This window comes from Delphinus delphis, chromosome 9 (assembly GCF_949987515.2).
Source record: "Delphinus delphis chromosome 9, mDelDel1.2, whole genome shotgun sequence".
In the NCBI taxonomy this organism is placed as follows: Eukaryota; Metazoa; Chordata; class Mammalia; order Artiodactyla; family Delphinidae; genus Delphinus; species Delphinus delphis.
In genome coordinates, this window is record NC_082691.1 from 17555567 (window position 1) to 17580088 (window position 24522).

The 24522-nt window shown below is 38.7% G+C and overlaps 2 protein-coding genes across 7 annotated transcripts in view; both read right to left on the bottom strand.

Annotated features, from left to right (window-relative positions):
• LOC132430918 (B-cell receptor-associated protein 29) overlaps nucleotides 1-6452 on the bottom strand; it is a 40416-nt gene extending 33964 nt beyond the window's left edge. The window contains exons 1-3 of one of the 3 annotated variants that reach the window (XM_060020252.1): nucleotides 6406-6452; nucleotides 5835-5941; nucleotides 2543-2643 (exon numbers count right to left, since the gene is read on the bottom strand). In XM_060020252.1, coding sequence (XP_059876235.1) covers nucleotides 2543-2643; nucleotides 5835-5926 — 193 coding nt within the window. In that variant the 5' untranslated portion in view covers nucleotides 5927-5941; nucleotides 6406-6452. Of the gene's footprint in view, nucleotides 1-2542; nucleotides 2644-5834; nucleotides 5942-6400 lie in introns of all 3 variants that reach the window. The other 2 variants (XM_060020253.1, XM_060020254.1) reach the window with 2 other exon arrangements.
• Nucleotides 6453-8581: 2129 nt separating this feature from the next.
• On the bottom strand, nucleotides 8582-24499 carry LOC132430916 (tRNA-dihydrouridine(20a/20b) synthase [NAD(P)+]-like). Of its 4 annotated transcripts, none has more exons than XM_060020249.1 (7): nucleotides 23858-24096; nucleotides 18661-18797; nucleotides 15064-15185; nucleotides 12395-12512; nucleotides 11219-11341; nucleotides 10212-10438; nucleotides 8582-9532 (listed from the first exon to the last, which is right to left on the bottom strand). In XM_060020249.1, exons 2-7 carry the CDS (start codon nucleotides 18774-18776, stop codon nucleotides 9273-9275), a joined length of 966 nt encoding a protein of 321 aa, XP_059876232.1. In that variant the 5' UTR covers nucleotides 18777-18797; nucleotides 23858-24096; the 3' UTR covers nucleotides 8582-9272. The 4 variants fall into 4 exon arrangements, with proteins under 4 accessions (XP_059876232.1, XP_059876234.1, XP_059876233.1 ...); XM_060020251.1 differs by lacking the exon at nucleotides 23858-24096 and adding an exon at nucleotides 15988-16129 and having other exon boundaries at nucleotides 8583-9532; nucleotides 18661-18719; XM_060020248.1 differs by lacking the exon at nucleotides 23858-24096 and adding an exon at nucleotides 24318-24499 and having other exon boundaries at nucleotides 8584-9532.
• Nucleotides 24500-24522: the final 23 nt, after the last annotated feature.

The following is a 24522-nucleotide window of genomic DNA, read 5'->3' on the forward strand; positions in this document are numbered from 1 at the left end:
TAGGGGAACTAAGATCCCACATGCCTTGCTGTGCAGCACGGACAAAAAAAAAAAAAAAAAAAGAAATGGCTAATTAATCCTTGCATATCGCTAGATTGACAAAACTTGGCAGCTGTATGGTACCTATTTTCTGACGTGGGAACAGAGTATCAGAGTCTGTAGAGATGTGAAGTAGACCCAGTGAGAAATGCAGGGACACGAAAAGGACACTTCAGTTCCTGGGAGTTTGGCTTCCTTCCTTCCCTGGGCTGCTGTGGAACAACCCCGTATTTTACTTTAAGTTCCCCTTTCTTGCTCAAGTGAGCTGAAGTTCATTTCTGATATATGTAACCAAAAGAAGCTTGGCTAAAGTTCCCCTTCCTTATATGGATATGTGGCAGTTTTCAGTAGAAATTCTTGTGATAATTTTAGAGTTGGAAGGTCACAATACACTTCTAGAGATAGCAAGAGCTGCAGGGATTATTTGCTCTCTCCCTTTATTTTGCAAATGGATAAACCAAACTCAGAGAGGTGAAATGCCATTCCAAAGGTCATTTAGTTAGCTGATGGCAAAGTTGGTACCTGTTTTCCTTATTGCTTTTTACTCGCTTGGTGTTATTTCTTCTATGGCTGGAGATTCAATCAGTAACATTAATAACTTACCATGAGACAAATACATTTTGAAATGAGGCATAAACCCATTCATACCCTGATACAATTACCTACTCATACCTTCTCACACCAGTTAATCCTGGTTTATAAAGAGGATTCCACCCCAGAGGTTGGTAATATGGAATGTGAGAAAACATTTTCTCATAAGACAGTGGCATACGTGGTGGTTATGGCCCCTGTAAAACCTACCTAACCCACAACACAACTCGGAGGGAATTCTGAGGGAAAATACACTCTGCAATGGGTATCAAAAACTGAAGTGCCAAGAAGCAGCTGGGTGATCTCAGACAAGTTACTTAATCTCTCTGAGCTCAGCTACTCCTTCTAAAAAACATGGTAACTATTTCGATTCATGGAATTTCCAGTTTGATAAGAACCTTAAAGGTCTACTTTTAGAGAAAAGTCTTGTCTGGACGTCACAATACCTCCACCAGCATCTGGGCAAATATAAAGGAGTTCTACCACCAAGGGACATGATCTGCACCCACGGCAAGAAGCTGAATCACCCTGGCATCAAGAGACAGATATTTTGCTCATCAGTGATTCCTACTGAAAGACCTACAATCAAAAGGGGAAATGATGGGAAAATCTGCACGTTTTTGAGATACTGAAACCCCAACCAAGTGGAAGAAGCTAATTGCATGCTGCCCACAAGCACGTAGACCCCAGACCGGCTGGAACCAGAACGTTGATGATGCTGTCACCCGATTACCTCACCACCAACCAGTCAGAAGAATGTCCACGAGCTGATCATGCCCTCTTTGAACCATTACTATAAAACTCCTCACTACCCAATCCAGGTCAGGACGCACAGTTTTGAGGGCATTAGCGCACTGTGGCCCTCTTTGCCTGGCAAAGCAATAAAGCTATTCTTTTCCACTTCAAACAAAAAAAAGTCTACTTCTGATTTCTAATTTCTAAGGTACTTGTTATCATGAAAATTTCAAACATGCTGAAAAACTAGTACAATAAACATCCATATTCCACTATCTAGATTCAACAATTAACATTTTGCCAAATTTGCTTTACTTGGTTTTTTTTAACCATTTGAAAGTAAGTTGTAACTATCATGACACTTCTGAATATTTCAGCATGCAACTCCTAAGCATAAGGACATACTCCTATGTCACAGGTGTGAAACTTTTTAGAGAAACTTTTTCTCTAAAGGCAAACAGTGAATGTTTTAGGCCACACCGTTTCTGTTTCAACTACTCCACTCTGCAGTTGTTCATGCATAGACATAAACAAATGGGCATGGTTATATTCTAATAAAACTTTATTTACAAAAATAGGCATTTGGTCTGCGGGCTGTAGGTTGCTGACTTCTGCTTTATAATAATAACATTGTTATCACAACTAAAGTTAACAGAAATTCCCTAGGATTATCTAACAACCAGTCCATGTTCAAATTTTTGCAGTAGTCCCTAAATATCTGTACTGTTGTTGTTTTTCAACCAGGATCCAATCAAGATTCACAGCCTGCATCTAAAACTCTTTTTGAGGTCCTAGTGATTCTACTCCTCTATTTGCCCCCCTAAGAGCTAAGCCCCTGGGTGCCTAGGACACCAAAATAACAAATGACTGTATAACTGGTAACTCTGAAAACTAGGCTACGCATCACTGCATTGAAATCTTAAAACAACAGAAAAGAGATTAAGAAGCACTGCACTCTGCTGCAATTTATGCTTGTGTGTATATAACAGTAATATCTATCAACTATTTATCAATATATCAATTATCTACTCCATACACTATCAATATACTATGTAATATAAAGTCAACTGTATACTAATGGCAACACCAACTTAATTAATTAAAAATCAATGAATACATTTAATAATAATATAAAAACTAGAGTTAAGCTTAGTCAAAGGAGGAATCTAATACTTACCTAGAAACAGAACAATCAATAGGACTATAATAGTAAGGAAAGCCTTGTTCCAGAAAGTTGCAATTTTACCCCAGACGCTAAATGAAAAAATCTTCTGCCATCTGTAAAGCAATATAATTACATCAGGTGTAAAAAATCAAAGGGACATTTTGAGATACTTTCTAAATACTGAATTAACATTTTGGCAATTGTGCAGCGAGTGAAAAGAATTACAGAAATTTAATTTTTTATGTCATACCAGAGAATTACCAATTCTTACCAATAAGAATGTCTCATGAAATAAAGAACAACCTCTTTCAAATTTAATAATAATCTGACATTTGATTATCTTCTGTCTGGTGGCTTAAATATTCTAAAGTAAAAATAACTTTTAAAGCAAATGTACATGATCAAAACCTTAAAAAGGAATTCTTATAGTAAAATATTAAATTGCTGATAGAAGTTATCACTTTATATCATAATATATATAATCAGGACAGTAACTCAGAAATAACAAAGATCTATTGTTCTAACAATTAACAACATTTCAGGAGTAAGAGGTCCGACTCTGCACTATTTATTTTAATAATGAAAAAAAAATACATGCGCTTTCAACATCTACTCCAAGTAAAAATGTTTCTCTACTTTTACCATACGGAAATTTAAAAAATCACTGAGGTATTACACATACACAGTAAAGAGCAAAAATCTTAAATATGTAGCGTGAAAGGGAACTCCCTGGCGGTTCAGTGGTTCGGACTCAGAGCTTTCACTGATGAGGGCCTGGGTTCAATCCCTGGTTGGGGAACTAAGATCCCACAAGCAGTGCAGCGTGGCCAAAAAACAAAAAACAAACAAACAAACAAATATATAAATTTATATATGTGTATATATATTTAATATATGTATAGCTTGATGGACTTTTATGTGTGTATATACCTATGTAATTACCACCCAGATCAATATTTGAGAAAGTGAAATTTAAAAATAAAATGAAATAGTCTAGATGGAATGAACAGTATAAGCAAAGACACAGAGGTACAAAAGCATGGATTATAAATGGCAAAGAGTGACAAAGTAATCCATCACACAACTGAAAGGGTAACAAACTTTGCACAAGGGCATTTTAAATGAGTAACACATTAACTGAGTCCAGAGGAGACATACAACGGTAATAAGCACTTAAGTAAATTTCAAATTCTTACAACTTAAAAAAAAAGGTCTTACTTTATTATGTTTTGAAAACAACTCTAATAACCTTAAGTTTGGGGGAGACAGAGATTGATATCAATGCAGTTTCTTTTGCCTCTATGCTTCCATCCAAGGATGCTATTCAAATTTTACATTACAAAGATTTGTATTTTAAGAAAGAGAACATAAGTGGCAATACCTTGATCTAGGTCCAAATGTAAATTCACATTTCAAGTAAATTGACAGTATAAAAGGGAACACAAAAGAGACCCCCTACACGGAACAATGAGCAGTTTATAATAAGGCTCCATTCAAGGCAAAGCTAATAATAGCTACTATATAGAGTCCTTACCATACTTTCCTTCTAAGCACTTGTACATGTTTTAGCTCATTTAATCTCCACAACCACCATATGAGGTGGATACTAGTATTACCTCCATTTTACAGATGAGGAAACTGGCCAGAGATGGTAAATAAATTGCCCAAGGGCACACAGTAACTTGCAGAGTTGGGATATAAACCCAGGCAGTCTGATCTCTGAGATGTGTCTTTAACCAGCGGGTATGTGAGAAAAAAGTGGACAGCCAAATTAAATGAAGACTGAAGACTTTTCCTTGAAGACTATGGTGATTACACATATGAAAGGTAAAAAATGATGTGGATACACACGTTAAGGACATATTGTAAATTATCTGTGTGCATATATAACATATTTTTCTTAAGTATATTTGTCCATGAGGATATATTTATATAATGTATGTACATACACACAAATCTAACAGATACTTGATCAGGATAGGAAAAAATTATATTTGGCAGGAAAAAAATCCATAATTTATGCACGATTTTGATGGAGAAGAGATCAACTGACAAAGAAAATTTTTTTGCAAATTCTTAAGCCTTATCTATAATTCAGATGTTTATAAATAACATCTTTCTCTTGAATATAGGATTCTACTGTTGCAAGTATTACCAAAAAGCTTAACAGGGTATTAGTAAGGATTTGAAACAAAATCAACAGGATAAGAGATAGGGTGATGGAACAGAAAAAGCACTAGACTGAAAGGCAGATTCTAGTCCAGAATTTGCCACAGATCAGCTAGATGACCTCAGTCAGGCCACTTTCCCATAGAATGAATGGGTTGAATAAAATCATCTCAAAGGCCGCTTCCTACATAACAATTCAATTTTTCTTTTTGTAAGAAAGAAAATAGTGATGCTACAGCTGATAGACAAAAACAGAAGACTACCGGACCCTGAGTCAAGATAAAAACTTTCTTAAGTCTCTTCCGGTAGAGGAATCTTACTAAATTTCAGTGGGTTATCTCTAGGTCTCATTTATTTTCTTTTATGTGAACAAATGTCTTGCAACATTTTTATACAGGTGTATTTTATCATTCACACTATCCAGTCCTGAGGTAAAACTGAACTCCTAATAAGTGGGTTATTACAGGGGTAAAGTGAGCCAAGGCTTCAATCGAAATAGTACTGGAAGTCCTTCGAAGGTGCTTTACTAAGGAACTAATGCTAATGTATGATTCTGATACTTTTCATATTTAGTACGTTTAATATATATTAATTCTGTGTGAGGATAAAGTGGTAAAATTGCCATTAAACGAACACTAATGAATTATGTAAGGCCAAAACTAAGAATCATTTATTGGCTTAAGTTTCCAAATGGTCATTCCACTGCCTCACCGAAACATTTCTGCATCATGCTGTGCTGTAAACAGCACTTATGCATTTACTTTTATTTAAGTTCACTGCTGTAATTCAGGGCAATAAAATGAAGGTAAAAGCTAACGACAAGACAGGTGACAAAAGTATGACCATTGCTTTATTACATCTGCAATCAAAAGAACAGAAAAGACGAGGCCCTTCCTATAGAAGAGAGGTGGAAAAGTTATTTGTACATATAATAAAACGTTTTATGTAATGTGATATTTTAATATGGTCATCATATATTACCTAATTGGTTTTTGAGTTTATTTCTGAACAGTGCCTTTTATATAAACAGCACTGAAACCTTTTTAATCTTAAGAAAACTTTTTCCGTTAACACACTAAACCGTCTAAAGAGCTCATCATATATTTATTATTGTAACGCTTGGGAGGTTTCCTACCTCTGAGGAGGAATAAAAGGTAGACAGAAGATTAAAATGAGTCCTATTTCAGCATAAAGAAAAGTTGCAACTGCCGCCCATTGAAGTGTCATTTTTTTTCTTCACACCTAAATAGAGAAACATTTATTTCACCCTACCGCCTTTCCAAGAAAATTCAGTTTAAGGAAAGGCCCCCAGCGCGCGAGGTTTCCAGCCAGAAGGTTTATGGAATCAGACTTTCCCCTCAACTGGAGGCGCCCGGCAGAGACCCGGGGCGGGGAGTTGGGGGAGGGGAGGGAGCGGGTCGAGGGTGGGCCCGGAGGCCGGCGTCTGCACCTCCCCAGCGAGCCTTGCAGAACTGGCCAGGAGGCCTGAGCGGCACCGCGGAAGTGCTTTCCGTCCAGCTTCGCGGCGTCAGTAGCCTAACGCCAGCCTCTGCTAACGTCCGCGCCCGGGGGACCTCCCGCCCAGCGAACGCGCCGCGGGGCAGACCCCACCCCGCGGTCCCACCGCGGCGAGTGCGGTGCGACCCCGCGCTCCACGCCGCCTCGGGGCCCGAGGCCCCCAGACGTCCCGCCCGGCCTTACCCCACCTGAGGCCGCCTGGCTCCCCGCGCTGCTCCGCGGCCGCCGACGCGTGGGACGTCACACGCCGCGGCGGGCGGAGGGGAGCGCGCCCCGCCCCCACCCGCAGCCCCGCAGGCTCCATCTCCCAATTCCGGTCTCGGGGGCCGGTCCCAGGCGACGTGGCAGGCCTGCGAACAAGATGATTAGCAATAATTGTTTTCTAATTGGTGGTGGATTAGAGGGTCAGATCCGCTGCTTGGGTTCCCAAGTGCAACTTCTTCTGGGGAGCGGACTTAACATTTCTAATGAAGTGTGGCTTGCGTGGGAGGGGTGAGCTTAACCGACGTTCTGAAAGGGCTTGCTGGAGTCCGCGGCGAGGAGTGGCGCCGGGGCGGGAGGTTAGATAGGGTGCTGCACACTCAGTGAACGTGGTTGAAACACTCCTTTCCTGGTTTGTATTTTACCGTAGGCACAGTTTCGTCGTCCAGAACAAGTTGGTTGTGCCGCATTTTGTTCGGAGAATGTAGGAGGATAGGTAGCGTCCAACATACACTTCGTGTGACGTTTTCTACTCTCGTCCATGCGCTGGGAAGAGGCAGTACACTTTCGGGTGATGTTTGGGGACTGACTGGAAAGAACAACGTGGGTATGGGTATATTCTTTCAATTACTTTTTTCCAGGTTTTCAAATTGCGTGAAAACACTCAAAATTTTAAAGATTTTCCCACCAATATTAACAATGTATCAGGAATGCACATAAAAGTATTCTCCTGGAGATGATTATTTTGGGAAGATTAAACAAATGGTGAAAACAAGAGGTGGTTACTGAATATAAAAACACATTTAAATCAGTGCTTTCTCTTACCACAAGTATACTTGATTACACAGAAAAGAAAAAAAGACAACATAAATTAACCATAAGCAACTTAAAAAAAAAATCAAAGGCGTTTAGAACTCCTTGCCTTTCTACACTGGTTCCTTGAACGGCTGTGCACCTTACTTTAATAATGCTGCTGTCCTCAGAACACTGGTGTAACAGAGTTAATTTACAAACGTAAAAATCACTAAGTTTTGGCTATAGCTCCCTATTTGCTAATATATACTCATATTTAATGAAAAAGCCAGTTATCTTTAAAGATCCGTTAATTGAAAAATGAAAGCACAGAATGTGCCTTAAAAAAAAATATGGCAACATAGTGCTTATGTTAAAAAGGATTTATTTAATATTCCCAAACTGTTGAATTAAGCAGTTTTAGATAATTGTCTCCTTATAACAGTTTTTATGTTGGTAATATAGACCAATATCTTAATTACAGAACTGTTTTATCTTAACCTGAGATAAATTTTTTTTTTTTGGGGGGCTGTGTTGGGTCTTGCGGGCCTTCTCTAGTTGCAGCGAGCGGGGGCTACTCTTCGTGTGGTGCACTTGCTTCTCGTTGCAGTGGCTTCTCTTGTTGCACAGCACGGGCTCTAGGCCAGCGGGCTTCAGTAGTTGCGGCGTGTGGGCTCAGTAGCTGCGGCACGCGGGCTCTAGAGCACAGGCTCAGTAGTTGTGGTACGTGGGCTTAGTTGCTCCGCGGCATGTGGGATCTTCCTGGACCAGGGCTCGAACCCATATTCCCGGCATTGGCGGGCAGATTCTTAACCACTGTGCCACCAGGGAAGTCCCTGAGATAATTCTTGCAGTGGCACATTAACCACCAACAAAATTCTGTTAGTGACATCCCCAAACCATGGAACTTTATTTTAAAAATTTTTTTTAGTTTTTTTGGCTGTGCCACGCAGCTTCCAGGGGTCCTAGTTCCCCCACCAGGAATTGAACCTGCGCCCTTGGCAGTGAAAGCAAGGAGTCCTAAGCACTGGACCGCTAGGGAATTCCCTAAACCATGGAACTTTAAAGTTAAAATTATCATCAACTGCTGGGAAGCATAAAAATAACATTACTATTAACAGGGTATGAAAATTAGGTTTTTAAATTAAAAATAAAACCTGGTTACTGTTCTCCAGGAAATAATATTTCAAATACACAGCTGTCCCTTGGAATCTGTGGGGCACTGGTTCTAGGACTATTGTGGGTACCAAAATTTGTGGATGCTCAAGTCCCATATACAAAGTGGTCTAGCACCGAGGGCTGACTGTGTAATCACCTCCAGATTAGCTACCAAATTTTTTTATATTTAAGATGTGGGGGACAGAAATTAACATCATTTTACGTACAGGTATATTTACCAAGCTCTCAATCTTCGAGATTGAGAAGGCTCGAAATGTAACAAATTTAATATCATTTAAAGAATTTCATGGAATCTTAGTTTTAAATTATAGAAAACATCACATCTAATTAACTTCTATTACATACAATTTAAAGAAATACCTTGAGGTGTGTAATTCATGAATTAGGAAGTAGCAGTTTGATTTTCCAATTTGAACTTTTAATTTAAGCCCTGAATGCAATTCTATACAGAATTTCTTGTTCCTTTTCATTTTATACAGATGTTGGAATTTGTTCACACTTTTCTCTTATTTTCATTTAAAACATACCTAATGTTAACTTACAGATACCATGAGTCATACTTTTAGTATCAAAATACAAAGTTTTATTTATTTAAAAATGTTAAAAACATGATTCCTTTAAGAAAAAAATTCTTACAGTTTTAAATCCATAATAGGATTCAGAGCAATGTTTGTCTGTTTGAACCACCTGGGGTCTTCTTTCAAACTAAATTTTGGGTCCACCCTAGAGATTTACTGAATCAGAATCTCTGAGGATATGGTCTAAGAATGAGTTTTAAAAATTCTGTCAGGGCATTGTTTTTATACTAATGTTTGAGAGCCACTGATTCAAAGTGAAAACCAAGATGTGACCCTGGGTGGTTTCACTAAAGATAGAAAATAATTTAGGGAGTCCAGTCAATCCCATAATGGTCTGTAAGGTAATCTAAGACTGCTGATGTGCTTGACAAAGCATTAAATATTCTTTTTTCCTGCCTCGAAGTTATCTTTTCCATCATGTACATTAAATGTTGATGGAAACACATATAAGGAGTTCCAAGTTCAAGAGCAATGTCAACCCAGTCCCAGATGCATTTCAGTGGGGTTTCCTCATATCCAGCAAATATGGCCGGGTTGGCTAAGAGTCCTCTTGCAACCATCACACCTATAAATTAAAGCACATCACGTTTGTCCACACATTAAGAACTCATGGTTATGGGGTCAAACTCAATGAAACAAACTGAGAATATTCAAAAATAAAGTATTATTACAAGGTTTCACAATGCCCTTGTATTAGACTAATTCTTATTAAAGGATTCATTTTGGTATTTTTTATAACCAATTAAGTGTAAATGAACTCACAAGACTTTTTCTTATATTTTAAAGACTTCTACATTAAAAAATTAGTTTTCCGGATTTTCTTAAGAGTAAATCTGGATTGTTATAAATTGGGTTTGCCTGAAGTTTATCTGCATTCTCTCATCCAGCAATAGGTATCACAGGGCTTGGTATGCCAAAGTTGAAGGGGATAATGAAACTGCATAGCAGTCTGGGGTTTCTTTGGCTCCTATGACCACTCTTGGATTCACGAATTCTATAGGCTCTAGTGGTCACTAACTGGATGAGATGGTGGCAGAGAATTAACTGAACTAATTTACTCCAATTAAAATAATCTGTTGTTTCTAAGTAGATGGATTAACATCATTTTAGTAAATTGCTTGGCTTAAATTGGTAAACAGGAAAATATGGTAAAACAGGAAAATAATTAACATTATTCTCCCACCCCCACTTTTTAATTTTTCTGCCAATTAAAAAACAAAAAACCTGAAGTAATTATTTCTTACCATCTGTCCCAGTAATATGCCACACATTTTCTGCTTCTTTTAAGCTTCTGATGTCTCCATTAGCAATTACAGGTATAGACATATTTTCCTTAATTATTTTAATGGCCTCATAGTGAACTGGCTGATGCCTTTCTTCAACAGTTCTTCCATGGACTGTAATCCAGGAAACCCCTGTCGCTTCAGCCTTTCGACAAAGATCTACAGTTCTTGTAAGGTCATCATGGATCCTATAATTTCAAAATCATATCTATCTTTTCACAGCACACAAATCTTAATGCTAACATCAATAAACTAAATAGAAAAATATTTCATCTGTTACATTATTTAGTTTAGCTATGCTATATCATGTTATCACCACGTGCCCCTATCAGTGAGGTTTTGTTCAGGAATCAGTTCCCATTCAAGACCCTGAATTTAGCTATTTCACTATCGATAACAATAGGATGACAAATAACTTTTACCCAGTGCTCCTCTCTTTTGGCTTTGATAACTGAAAGATTCATCAAAGTACTGTCACAGATGCACTGAAAGGTGCTATCTTAATATTTGCTGTGCATGCTCCAATCCGCAAGTGGGAGAATTATAATAATTTATCTTGAGATTTGTTTTTAACCTGTCACCAAAAGACTAATTTTTAGTTTATTTTCTTTTCACTGTGAAATTTTAGTGCAAATATCATTCCTATTTTCTACTCTTGGTATCAGGAATGTCTCTTAGCATTAGTTAATTAAATAGTACATGGAAAAAGTTGTTTCTCTTGGGAGAGAGTTTTTAATAATAAAAGGATATTTTAATTTTTCTTTAAAAATGCGAAGAAGAAATTGTTTTGGATTATAAATAAAAATTATGGTATCTATTCATTTACTAAATGTTTTGTTTTAACATTTTCATATACTAGATGCCTACTTACTAAGAGTAGACATCTCCACACCTTCAGACAAAAGGAATATTCTTTTATTTCCTGAGTAATGGACTATCTTGTCAGTAGATTAAAATATTATCTTTACCTTATTTTAATAGATACTGAAAATCTGGGATTTTCCACTTGATTTCTTACTTGTTTCACCATGTCTCGAACAAGCTCTGGATTGTTTATTAGGCAAGCTCCATAACCTTCTGCCAATGCCCACCTTCATAAAGTAAATACAACAACAAATAAATTGTTATCAGTTGGAAGAGAAGATACAATTCTAAAAGCACAGTAAGTGCATTTATTATTTCTCTACCTAGCAACCTGGAATGGAACCAGATTTTTAAAATTCATAGATCCAACACTTCTAAGTGTATTGAGATTAGGAAAACATGTTCCCAGATCAAGAAATACTTAGGGGAAATGGTTTTCACTGGCAAGTGAGAAAATTAAAGTTCATTCAACCGAAACAGATTTAAGTATTTGTAAATGCAATTACTTCAGATTTTTTTAATTCCAAATTTGATGTTCATTGTACATAACAAGAGGTTTTTTTAATCTTAAGAGGAAAGATATTTTTGGCTTACAGCATTGCAATACCACTAAACAGCTTACTGAACTCTCCTAATGAGTATTCAAATATATCTAATCTGATTTGGATTATGCTATACATAAAACCTTGATTTTATTCTTTGAACACATTTTGAATTATTGACAGATAATCTAGTATAGTGCCAGGAAGGTAGGGATGTTATCGTCAAAATAAGTACATCCTATCAACACCCAGTTACTCAGACTCAACCAAATAACTATGGTATAGGAAGAAAAGGTAATTATAAGAAGGTTTTCTTATAATTGAAATTAAGTAAGAGAAAACAAGTGATCTCCCAAATCATAGAATCATAGTGTTTAGAGCAAGTATGTCTGACAGAGCAGTAAAAATACATTTTAGGGATTGCCATAAACATCAGTCTCACATAATTACTTACGGATGAGGTTCAAGGCAGATCCACACATAAAAATAATTCTAGTGATGAGGTGAGGCAAAAACTTGTCAAGGGTCTATATATTGTTGTAGCCATCAGAAAATATCTTTGCATGTATGTTTCTAAATAATATTTCCCTATTTTTTCTTGCTTCTTAATTAGAGCTCAGTTCTTTATCTCTATTTTCCTTACTTTTTAATTTTTGGAATACCAGAATGATAGTTTACCATGTTCACATAGTTTTTCCTAATCTTTTTGAAAATTCTTCCAACTTCTTTGAGCTTTACCTCTGAGGACAACCACAGTTAATGTCTATTCCATTCGCATAAGGACAGACTATACGAGCAGCATCAGACAAAATTCTTGCATCATTAGCAGCAAACTGAACAATCAATGGGCAATCACCTGATAAAACAAATAGCTCAACATTAAAATTCACAGAAACACACACACATGCACACGAGATACCAAATTCTAATGTCTGTACAGGATAAAGTAACAATTTTTAGGCTAAGAAGCATCTGTTCAAACAAGATAGCATTAAAATAATTTAAAATATTTTAAATTACATGCAATTTAGATTTGGTACAAATTCAAATAGGAAAAAATTTGATAAAATGAAAAGTACAACACTCTTGCCAAACAGACCCCTTTCCCAAAGGTGGGAATTAGCTTACTGCATTCTAGAACAATTTTATGAATACCTATAAAATTTAAGCGAATGTGAACATTCTATGTACGTTGCTATCCATATTGTGTTTTCCCCCGGATGTATCTGGGACCTGTATTCAGACCTATTTTCCTCTTTTTAGTGGCGTATTCCACTGTGATGGGTGGACCATAGATTATTTTTCATTTGCGGCTCTTGCAAACAATGCTGCAATGAAGATACTCCATATACATGCTTTTGTGAGTATATTCATGAAGTAAATTCCTAGGAGTATGTATAACTGCTGGGCGGGCATCTAACATTTTGAAAGACATTATAAAATCTTCTTTCAAGAGTTTACCAATATAGATATACACCAGTGTGGATGACAGTTCTGATTTCCTTACAACTTATCCTACACTGTATACCCAACAGCATATTTTTTTATTTGTAGCCTCTCTCTCCATATTCTTTGCGTAGTTCTCTATGTACAATTTTTCTTTTAGTTGCTCCTTTTTTCATATTATTTAAATAAAAAAAAATAAAACAAAGAAATTAGCTCTGCTATCATAAACATCAAAAATATTATAAATATTTTCCCCAGTTTTTCATTTGTCTTTGAGAATATCTGTGCTCTTTTTTTATATATAAAAGTCTAAATTTTAACATAGCCAAATGTATCAGAGCTTTCCTAGGTTTTAAAGGACACATTTTTCTCATCTTTGGGTGTTATAAATTCTGAATAGATGTATTTTAATTTTTCTAAAGTTTTTTTTGAGGACTACCTGTATCAGATTCACTGGGTGTTTACCAAAATGCAGATTTCTGGGTATCGCTCTAGTTCTACTGACTCAGAATTTCTATGGCAATCCACTGATTTACAGGATTATCTAAGGGATAGGAGAATTTGCTTTTTCCTGAGGACGTAGGTAGGGTGCTTTCTCCTTTGTAACTCAAGAGAGTTATAAAATTTCAATCTAACAACCATTTATTGGTCAAATATATTTTCAATGCTGTGCTAGAAGCTGAGGATACAAACCAACAAGAAAGAATTCCAACCCTTAAGAAGCCCACAGTCTAGTGGGAGAGACAGGCATGTGAGGAGGAAATTACAGTACAGTAGGATTAAGTACAACAAAAAGCCGGGGCTTGCGAGACAGGACATGAATGGAGGGTGATTAGGCAAGTTCCTTGGTCACAGTTTTAGAGCATTAAGAAGCATGAACTGTCCTTTCCCAGGGGGATAGGGATGCGGGGATAGGCCTGACTAAGAAGGACATTCTAGGTAGAGAAGTGTGAGAGATTAGGGCATGTTCAAGGACTTAAAATAACTTAGTGTGTATATATATATATATATATATATATATATATATATATATATATGTATTTTTTTTTTTTTTTTTTTTTTTTTTTGGCGGTATGTGGGCCTCTCACTGTTGTGGCCTCTCCTGTTGTGGAGCACAGGCTCCGGACGCGCAGGCTCAGCAGCCATGGCTCACAGGCCCAGCCGCTCCACGGCATGTGGGATCTTCCCTGACCGGGGCACGTACCCGTGTCCCCTGCATAAGCAGGCAGACTCAACCACTGCGCCACCAGGGAAGCCCCAATAACTTAGTATTTTGAAGAATAAAGTTGGTGGGCCATGGAGAGAAACTAATGGAAGATAAAGCTGCAGAACACGTATTCAGAGGCCAGATCATGAAGAACGTTCTATATTGTCCACACGTGCTGGAATTTTACTCCTTAGGTCAGTGGCTCTCAATCATTAACAAGCTCAGAATCACCTGGAGGGCTTTTTAAAACACAGATTGCCCGACACATACCCAGAGTTTCAGATTCAGTAAGCCTGCGGTGGAGTCTGGAACTTCCATTTCTAACAAGTTTTCAGATAATGCTGATGTTAACTGGTCTGGGAAATCACACTTTGAGAACCACTCTTTTAGGTGATGAGAAGTCTAAGGAAGATTGTGAGCAGGAAGAAGTGATCAAATTTACATTTTAGAGAGGTCACTTGGGGCTGTCTGGAGGGTAGTTTGAAATGGGATAAGACTGGAGGCAGTGAGATAGGAATCTAACCCAACAGTCTAGGTGAGAGAATGGGGCTGACTAAAACTTTGATATATTATCCATAGTTTACAAGGTACTGAATAAAAGCATATTTTTTAAAATTTATAAAAACCGTAAGAAACTGAAAGATTTAAAAATAAAATCTCCGAATTGTGTTGTCTCTGATTAGACAAGAGTGTTGAGTTTTGTTGTTTTGTTTTTAAAGTTTTACAAAGGCAGCAAACTCTAGCTTTCACATACCTTGGTTTGTGGTAAATTCACTGTCTCTGGCTTTTATAGATCTGATAAAATCAGCAGCAACTATCATTGGCGTATAGCACAGATCGCAACTGTATTTTCTTACCAGTGTTCTAAAAGCCAACCTGAGAGCATATAAAACTTTAATTAGGCATTTAGAAAGCACCATAATCAGAGTTTAGTTTAGTTAATTATTAAATATTTAATATTTATTAGAGAAAAGTTCTGCCTATGGGAAAGTGCAGTAGATGTACTCTTCCCTATCACTCCTGCTTAGTATAACTAAGAGCTCTGGATATCATATACAAAACAAACGTATGGAAACTCTGAAAGGCAGCGAGAAGAGAGCAGGCAGGCTAGTGACCTCGGGCAGGACCTAAGGAACGACAATGGTGAGTTCCCTGGGTTTTCTCGTTGCCTCAAATATCCCAGATTTGAAGCTGAAGAAGCTGGCAACCTGGAAATAGCAATGGGTGCAGACAAAAACAGCCCCAGCAAAAGCCTGCTCTCTAGCCAAAGCACCAAGAAAGGGGCAGCCTAGCAAGCTTTAAAATAATAATGGCTCTACTCCAGCCCAACACCAGCGAAAAAACTGTGGCCCTCACCTCCACAAGCGAAAGTCGAGTGGGGAGCTTACACTTGTACCGTTCCAAAGCTGTCACAAAGTTCTCCAACACCCCTCCACGGTGGTGTTAGAGAAGGCCAGGTAGGGAGCTGGGACTTTAATCCCTGCTGGCCAGTAACAAAGAGGGTATCAGCGGAGACCATCTGGGGAGCCTGGAATTCCACACCAACCCTGCAGCAGTGAGGTGCCCTTCTCCCTTTCTCCGGGAGTAGTGTTAGAGAATGCTTAGTGAAGAGCCAGGACTTTCATCATTGCCCAGCAGTTACCAGGCCACCCCCTGCATGGGGAGCTGGAACTCTCACCCCTGCTCAGCAGTAATGAGGAGCCTTGTGCCCCCGGGGTGTCAAAGGAGACCAAGTGGAAAACCTAGGCTTCTATCTCCACCTGAGAGTAATGAGGTGGTGCTTTCTCGTCCTTCCCCTGCTGTGGTGGTGTCAGAAAAAGCTAGTTAAAACAGAAGTTTCAATATTCAGAATCAATCACTGTAATCCATCACATTAACAGACTAAAGAAAAAAAAAACACATGATTGTATCAATTGATGCAGAAAAAGCACTGGACAAAACAGCATTCATGATTTAAAAAAAAAGCCTCTCAGGAAAACAGGAATAGAGGGAACTTTCTCAACCCGATAAAGGACATCCACAAAAAATTCTACACTTAATATTATATTAGGATCTTTATATATATTTTCCGTAAGATCTTATGGAAAAACGCAAATGAACTTTTTGGCCAACCCAATTATAGGTGAAAGAATACTTTCCCCCCAGATCAAGAACAAGGGAAAGATGTCTGCTCTCATCACTCTTATTCAGTACAGTGCTGCAACTTCTAGTCAGTGCAATAAGGCATGAAAAAGAAACAAAAGGCATCTGATGGAAAGGAGGAAGTAAAACTATCTCTATTTGCAGATGACATGATTGTCTACTTAGATAATCCTAAGGAATTTGTAAGAGGGACGTCCTAGAACCAATAAGTAAACATAGCAAGTTCACATAATGTAAGGTCACCACACAAAAAGCAATTTTACTTCTATACACCAGCAATGAACACATGGATGCTGAAATTAAAAGTACAATAACTGGAGTGTAAGCCTTACAAAATATGTTCAGAAAATGTACGTTGAAAACTATACGACACTGATGAAAGAAATCAAAGAAGATCTAAATAAATGGAGAGACATACCGTGTTCATGAGGAGACTCAACGCAGTAGGGAATTCAGTTCTCCCCAAATTGATATGCATTTTCATACAATTCTTATGGAAAATCCAGCAGGATTTTTTGTAGGTATAGAAAAGATCATCCTAAAAAGTTATTTGGAAAGGCAAAGGAACTAGAATAGCTAAAACAATTTTGAAAAAGAAAAGTGGGATTTATTAAGTTTACTTAATTTGAGGACATTATATAGCTACAGTAATCAAGACTGTGGTATTGGTAGAGGGACAGACACATAGATCAAGGGATTAGAACAGAGAATGCAGAAAAAGAACCATACAAACATGCTCAACTGAGTTTTGATGAAGATGCGAAAGTAATTCAATAGTGGAAAGACAGCCTTTTCAACAAATAGTACTGGAGTAATTAGACATCCACAGGCAAAACCAAACCAACAAACAAACAAACCTCAGCCTAAGTCTCACACTTAGACAGAAATTAATTAAAAATTATGAACTTAAATGTAAACCATAAACTAAAAGACTTTTAGAAAAAACATAGGACAAAATCTTTAATATCTAGAGTTACATAAAAATTTCTTATACTTGACAACAAAAGCACAATTTGCAAAAGGAAAAACTGATAAAATGGACTTCATCATTAAATAAAAACTTTTGGTCTGCCAAAGACCCTGTTAAGAGGATGAAAAGACAAGCAACATGCTGGGAGAACATATATGCAAGCCACATATCTGACAAGAGTAGTATAGAGAATTCTAGTATAGAGAATTCTCAAAACTCCAGAGTAAACACAACAGTAACAACAAAAAAAACAAACAATCTGATTCAAAAATGGGCAAAGGGCTAGAAGAGACATTGTGCCAAAGAAGATATACAAATAGCCAATGAGCACATGAAAAGATGCTCAACATCACTAGAAAAATACAAATAAAAATCACAGTAAGTCACATCCATTAGGATGGCTATTAAAACAACAACAAAAAAACCCTGGAAGACAAGTGTTGATGAGAATGCTGAGAGACTAAACTCTTGTGTACTGCTGGTAGGAATATAAAATGGTGTAGCTGCTATGGAAAATAGCAGGGCAATTCCTCAAAAATTAAAAATAGATTTGTCATATGATCTAGCAATTCCACCTCTGGGCATATACCACAAAGAATGAAAGCAAGGTTTCAAAAAGATATTTATATATCCATGTTCACAGAAGCATTATTCCCAAGAGTCAAAAGATGGAAGCAACTCAAGCTGGGATGAATGGATAAACAAAATGTAGTATATACATACAATGGAATATTATTCAGCCTTAAAAAGGAAGGAAATTCTGGGTCTTCCCTGGTGGCGCAGTGGTTAAGAGTCCGCCTGCTGATGCGGGCTACGTGGGTTCGTGCCCCGGTCCGGGAAGGTCCCGCATGCCGCGGAGCGGCTGGGCCCCGTGGGCTGTGGCCGCTGAGCCTGCGCGTCCGGAGCCTGTGCTCCGCGGCGGGAGGGGTCACAACGGTGAGGGGCCCGCGTACCGCAAAAAGAAAAAAAAAAAGGAAATTCTGATACATGGTACAACATGGGTGAACCTTGAGGATATTATGCTCAGTGAAATAAGCCAGTCTCAAAGAGACAAATACTGTCTGACCACTTAGATCATACACATACCAGGCAGTTGGCAGCATGAGGACTCAAGCCCGGACCCTGGTCCCAAAGCTAGGCGTTTGAAGATCCCATGTGGTGGGGTGGTCTTACTTTTAAGAAGTCAGAGCATAAAAAGGAAATCACACCTAAGCTCATTAACCATTTAACAATACTTACTTTGAATATCGCACCATTGGGGCGCAGACTTTTACCAGCTGCCCAGAATGAAGCATTTCTATTGGATCATTTTTTCTTTCTTGACATGTTGTGGTTTGCATGCAGTCACTCTTCATGAATACAGATTTGTTTCAAATCTGAAAAAGATAACCAGTTTGCGTAGAGAAAAGGCACTCACTTTCACTTGATGAATCCCATCATTCTTACAATTTCAATTGCCAAGAACACGTATTTTTCATCAGGTTTTGTGGGCTTAGGAATCTTCTTAGCTTCTTTTCACAGTATCGAATAGGATACTACTGAATTCTGCCTCTATTTATAAATCACAGATAGTTTTCAGCACACTGTGCAATTATGACATTTATATTCTGTACAAATTACCCTTGTTCAAGTCAAACACTAACAGTTTTGAATTCTATACTTAACCCACTACTGTAACATTTTCTGCTCAAATTTATAAATGATCAGGATGTGGAAAACCACAAGATATCTTCCTAGAATACATATTACGATTTTCCATGTTACTTTTTTAGATTTTACTTTGTTTGGCATTGATTAACCAACAAATTTGATTTGAATAATTTCATATATAGTACTGTGTATGTCTGGCACTTTGAAATACCTTGTTTTATCCAGGAAAGTTAAATGGCAGTAACAGAACAACTTTAAGTAGTCAGTATTTCAAAAGATGTACTGGTTTATTTATTTATTTATCTAACATCTTTATTGGAGTATAATTGCTTTACAATGGTGTGTTAGTTTCTGCTGTATAACAAAGTGAATCAGCTATATGTATACATATATCCCCATATCCCCTCTCTCCCATCCTCCCTATCCCACCCATCTAGGTGGTCACAAAACAACGAGCTGATCTCCCCATATATAAGAATATGTTTACTCTTATTCTCAAATCCTATTCTTTTTATTTGAATCAGAAGGCAAACAAACATTTAATTATTATTTTTAAGCATTTAAATGTTTCATGAACATCGTTTCATGAAAATCTCAATTGTAATCACATAATTGCATAGTAAATCACTATTATACCCAAAGAGGGAGAAGTGATTAAATTAGGCGATTCCTGTGTTTTATAGTTGCTATACTGTACTTAAAATCCTATCATTTCATAGTGTTGGCTGCTTTCCATATTCCAATTTTGGCCTTACCAACTTAAAAATATATATGGGCCAACTTCAGAAAGGTCTAATTGCTCCACATGCAATTTCTTGTTTGGCTAATCCTGAAAGTACTGTTATAACCTAAATATAAACCAATAATTTCAATTTCCTTAGGTAGAATGTACAGGTGGAATAAGATAAGCTAGTTCTACTGATCACTGTTCATCACTTTATCACTGTTACTGTTTAACTTAATATTTAGAGAGTTAATAGCTTATTTTTTTAAACAAAAGTTCATGATTAGAAAGATGTAAGCCACCTACATAGGTAAAGTATAAAGCAAAAGAAAGGTAGTCGCCTTTTCATGAATCAAACCTGTCTCATCTCCCTTGCATTCCAGATCCTGGTTATGCCATCACAATCCATCCCTACGCACTCAAGTCAGAAACTTGGGGCTTGTCCTTCACTCTCCATCTCCTGCAGGTGTGTCAACTAAGTGGTACCTTTAATTAAACCTTGAGCCCATTTTCACTGGCTCACAGAGTCTCTGTACTCATAATCCCCCATCCTGATGACTCTGACAATCTTCTTGGAATCCCAGTTGATCTTATTTTTATTCATTCAACAAATATCAAGTTTCTGCTACATGTTGGGAACACAGATGAAAATATATTTTCTGTGTCCTTGAAAATGTATTAGACAAACTTACACAACACAATAATGCTAATACACTCAAACACAATTTAAGCACTGTAGAAATAACTGTCTAGAGAAGTGAGGGAAGTCAATAATGGATGAAGGGGGCTTCCCTGGTTGCGCAGTGGTTGAGAGTTTGCCTGCCAATGCAGGAGACACAGGTTCGTGCCCCGGTCCGGGAAGATCCCACATGCTGCGGAGCGGCTGGGCCCGTGAGCCATGGCCGCTGAGCCTGCGCGTCCGGAGCCTGTGCTCCGCAACGGGAGAGGCCACAACAGTGAGAGGCCCGCGTACCACAAAAAAAAAAAAATGGATGAAGGAAATCTTGAGCTGACACTACATGGGAGATGGGGAAGTGTCCAGTTACAGAGAACATGTAAAAAGCCACAGCAGCATGAAAATGCTTGATGTTTTCAGTGAACCATTAACAACAGTTCAGGATTGCTTGAGTTGTAACTAGACTAGAAAGGGCATGAGAGGGCCTATACACCAGGTTAAGATATTTTAGATTTTAAACTGTAGGGCCTTGGTTCTCAGCCATTTTTCCTCCTCTGTGGGTGATTTTTACATATGCACTCAACATGTTAATTTGTGCAAATGACATACTTCCATGGGCATATATTTTTGTGTAAGTTGTTTGTCTCTCCTTGTATACTAGTTGTAATGGAAAAATTTTAGCAGAGAAATGACATGGTCAGATTTCTGATTCAGAAAGATTTCGATGGAGGGATTAGGGCTGTTGGTAAAATATCAGTAAGGAGCCCACTGTAGTAGACCAAGCCGTGTGTAATGAGTATCTGACCTGGGACTCCAGGAATGAGGATAGAGGAAAGGGAACACATTTAGGAGCTATTTAGAAATAAAAATAAACTAGCAAGACATTTAGGAGGTGGAAATCACCTGATGACAGCACGTGTTGTGTAATTAAGAAAGAATTCTAGGATGATGTGTACACTTCTGGCTTTAGAGACTGGGCGGATGGCCATTCCAATCAATGAGACAGAGAACCAGAAGGAGGAACAGGCTTTGGGAGGGAAACGAGTCCACACTTGGGCACACTGAAGTTGAGGTGCTCAGGGGATTTCCAGGTGGTGATGCCTCATAACTGGTTATATAGATATGGTACTAAAGAAAAAGCTAGAGATAAGTCTTTAACCTTTAGGTAATATGTTGAAACTAAAAACATGGACAAAGTACTTATGGATGCCATATCTTGTAGAAATCCTTAGAAGCACCAACATTTAAGTAAAAGGGGGAAAAAAAAGAATGTAAAGGAGACAGAGAGATGAACTCTGGAGCTGGGAGGAATAAATCTGAAACGTGATATTCAAAAGAGAGGGAATAGTATTACGAAGGAGGGAGGGGATAAACATATTAAACATCACAGAAGAGTTAAGTAAAGACTAAAACGTGTCCCATGGCAACTAGGTCATTGTGACTTTAGCAAGAATAATTTCACTCTTATTCATTCTTTTTTTTTTTTGCGGTACGCGGGCCTCACTGTTGCGGCCTCTCCCGTTGCGGAGCACAGGCTCCGGACACGCAGGCCCAGCGGCCCTGGCTCACGGGCCCAGCCGCTTTGCGGCATGTGGGATCTTCCCGGACCGGGGCACGAACCCATGTGCCCTGCATTGGCAAGCGGACTCTCAACCACTGCGCCACCAGGGAAGCCCTTATTCATTCTGTTGTTGTTGTTGTTAAATAATTTTTATTGTTCTTCTTCCTGCTGGTTATGCAGGCAGCCACAAGTGGTGCATACATGACAGCTTTCCCTTCAGGGCTTCATGACTCCACTTTAAATGAAGTTTTCTTTATTTTCACATTTCCCTCTTTTGATCAAGATCTTTCCTCAAAAGCATTGCTGATCAAGAGTCAGGTTGTCCATATTTAGTGGTTTTTGTCCCTTGGTACCAGGAAGGGCGTTTCCTGGTTGTCATGTCCCACGTCAGAGGGAAAGTGCATAGTGATTGGAAACCACTGAAGCCACATTTGAGTAACAAGGAGGAGCATGAAGAAGAACACTCAGGAATTTCCCATCTAAAGTCTACATTCCATCTAGGTTGTAAGCACTGGAGGTCATCTTGAAGCACTGAGCTAGAGTCACCCTATTGAGTAAGCTGTTTCTACAAACGTTTAACAGGCAACAAGTACAGAGCTTAAAAGTAATTATGCAAAAACAGTAATTATGCAAGGCAGAGTTAAAAGCAATATGACAAGTCCAGTTTGTATGATGGTAGCCAGCTAAATAGATCGAAAGACCATAGAGTATCAAGGGGAATTTGTTGTAACCAGTGCACTTGTTCCCTGACCTTGTGTAACTGAATTTCTACCTCTCCAGAGGTATTTATCCATGTGCAACAGGTGGTACTTAATTCATTCTTGTAGTCCCAGTACATGGCACGAAGAAGGCCTCCCTTAATACATATTTGCTGAATGAAAAAATCAGTAGTTCTTAATCTTGGTTGTACATTAGAATGATCTGGTGAGATTTTAGGAAGCAGGATGCCCAAACCATACCCCAGAGCAATTACATGTGAATCTCAGGGCGTAGGATGCAAGCAAGCATCAGTGATTGTTAAAGCTCTCCAGGTGATTTTAATGGGCAGCCAAGCTTGGGAATAAACAAATCCACGTCCTCCAAGGCACCTGGTAATACTGTTTGTTTAAATGGGTTTCTACCTACCTATTCGCTCCTCTGGGATAAGACAGGGATTGAGTCTAATGTTTGTACACTCATGCTGGTACATATAGTAGAGACTCAAACTCTTCATTGAATGAATGAATATTATGTAACTTTTCTAAAAATTTTCAATGTAAAAGCCAGGGAAGGAAAAACAATCCATAATTCAAAGATAATACTTATTCATCATTAATATTCAAAAATTATTGAAGTCAAATTTTGTGTATTATAGATAATGAAACCTAATGTGAATCTCAGCACACTGCCCTTGGCGATTTGTGAGACCTCCATTCAGAACATTCAATCCTATTCACACCGTGACTGAAATCAAAGTATATTAGGGGAAAACCTCTGTGACAGAGAGAAAGCATAATGCAGTGTAGTGAGACATACTTGCTTGAGTTGCTACGGGCATCTAATATGTTCGAACGGCATTTGGCACAGCTAAGTACTACTATCACATTCTCGAAAATCCGTTAGCTGAATCAAGAAAAACTTTAGCTCTGGCACTGGGAAAAATAGGTTCCCTGCATACATACTTACTGTACACGAAGGAAAAGTTAACGTTTCTTTTTTACGTTAGAAATGCTTAACCTTCTCGCACACGTGTGGTTGACCTGTTAACTTACTAGTATTTATCGTGAGAGAAATACAGGTGAATACTGCCGATGTTAACAGCGGAGAAGATATAACGGGAACTAACCTGATGATTTTACAGCTCCAATACTGTTAGTTGAGAGATGGAAAATCCATCAATTTGTGACAAGGAAAAGTCTGGCGTCGCTCAGGACTGAAACTAGGCGGTAGAAAAAGCCTAAGGTCACTGTCTCATGGGAGGGTAGCAGAGACTGAGTCCCACTTATCTATTCCTGGTTCAGTCTTCCTACTTAACCGACTCTCGGCTCTCCCTAATTCTCCCCACTTTCATCCCTGGCAACTTTCCTCCCCAAGCTTTTCCCGCCTGCCTTTATCCCAAGAACGCGAAGCAAGGGTTGTGATAGATACAGGTGGGTAGCTATTAACGCCCGCCAGCTGTGCTTGTGGCGTGCACACGAAGCTACCGGAAACCTCCGTTCTCTTCTAGTGCTTCCATCGAGAGGTCCCATTCTCAGGTTAAATACTTGCTTTAGAGGTGAGCGCTGCCGCCACGTTCCGGCGCTCACCTGTTCTTCCGCCCAGGGAACGCCGCCAGCCCCAGGAATGCGGCGGGAGACGGGAGAAAGCGCCGGCCCCACGACCTCAGCTTCCCTGGTGCGCTGGGTCCTCGGCGCCCACCTACTCTGGGCCCCGCGCCGTTCCCAGCCAGGGTCGGCACACCAGCTGCAGCAGTTAGGAATCTACAAGACAGCCGGGTGGGCGGAGGTGGCG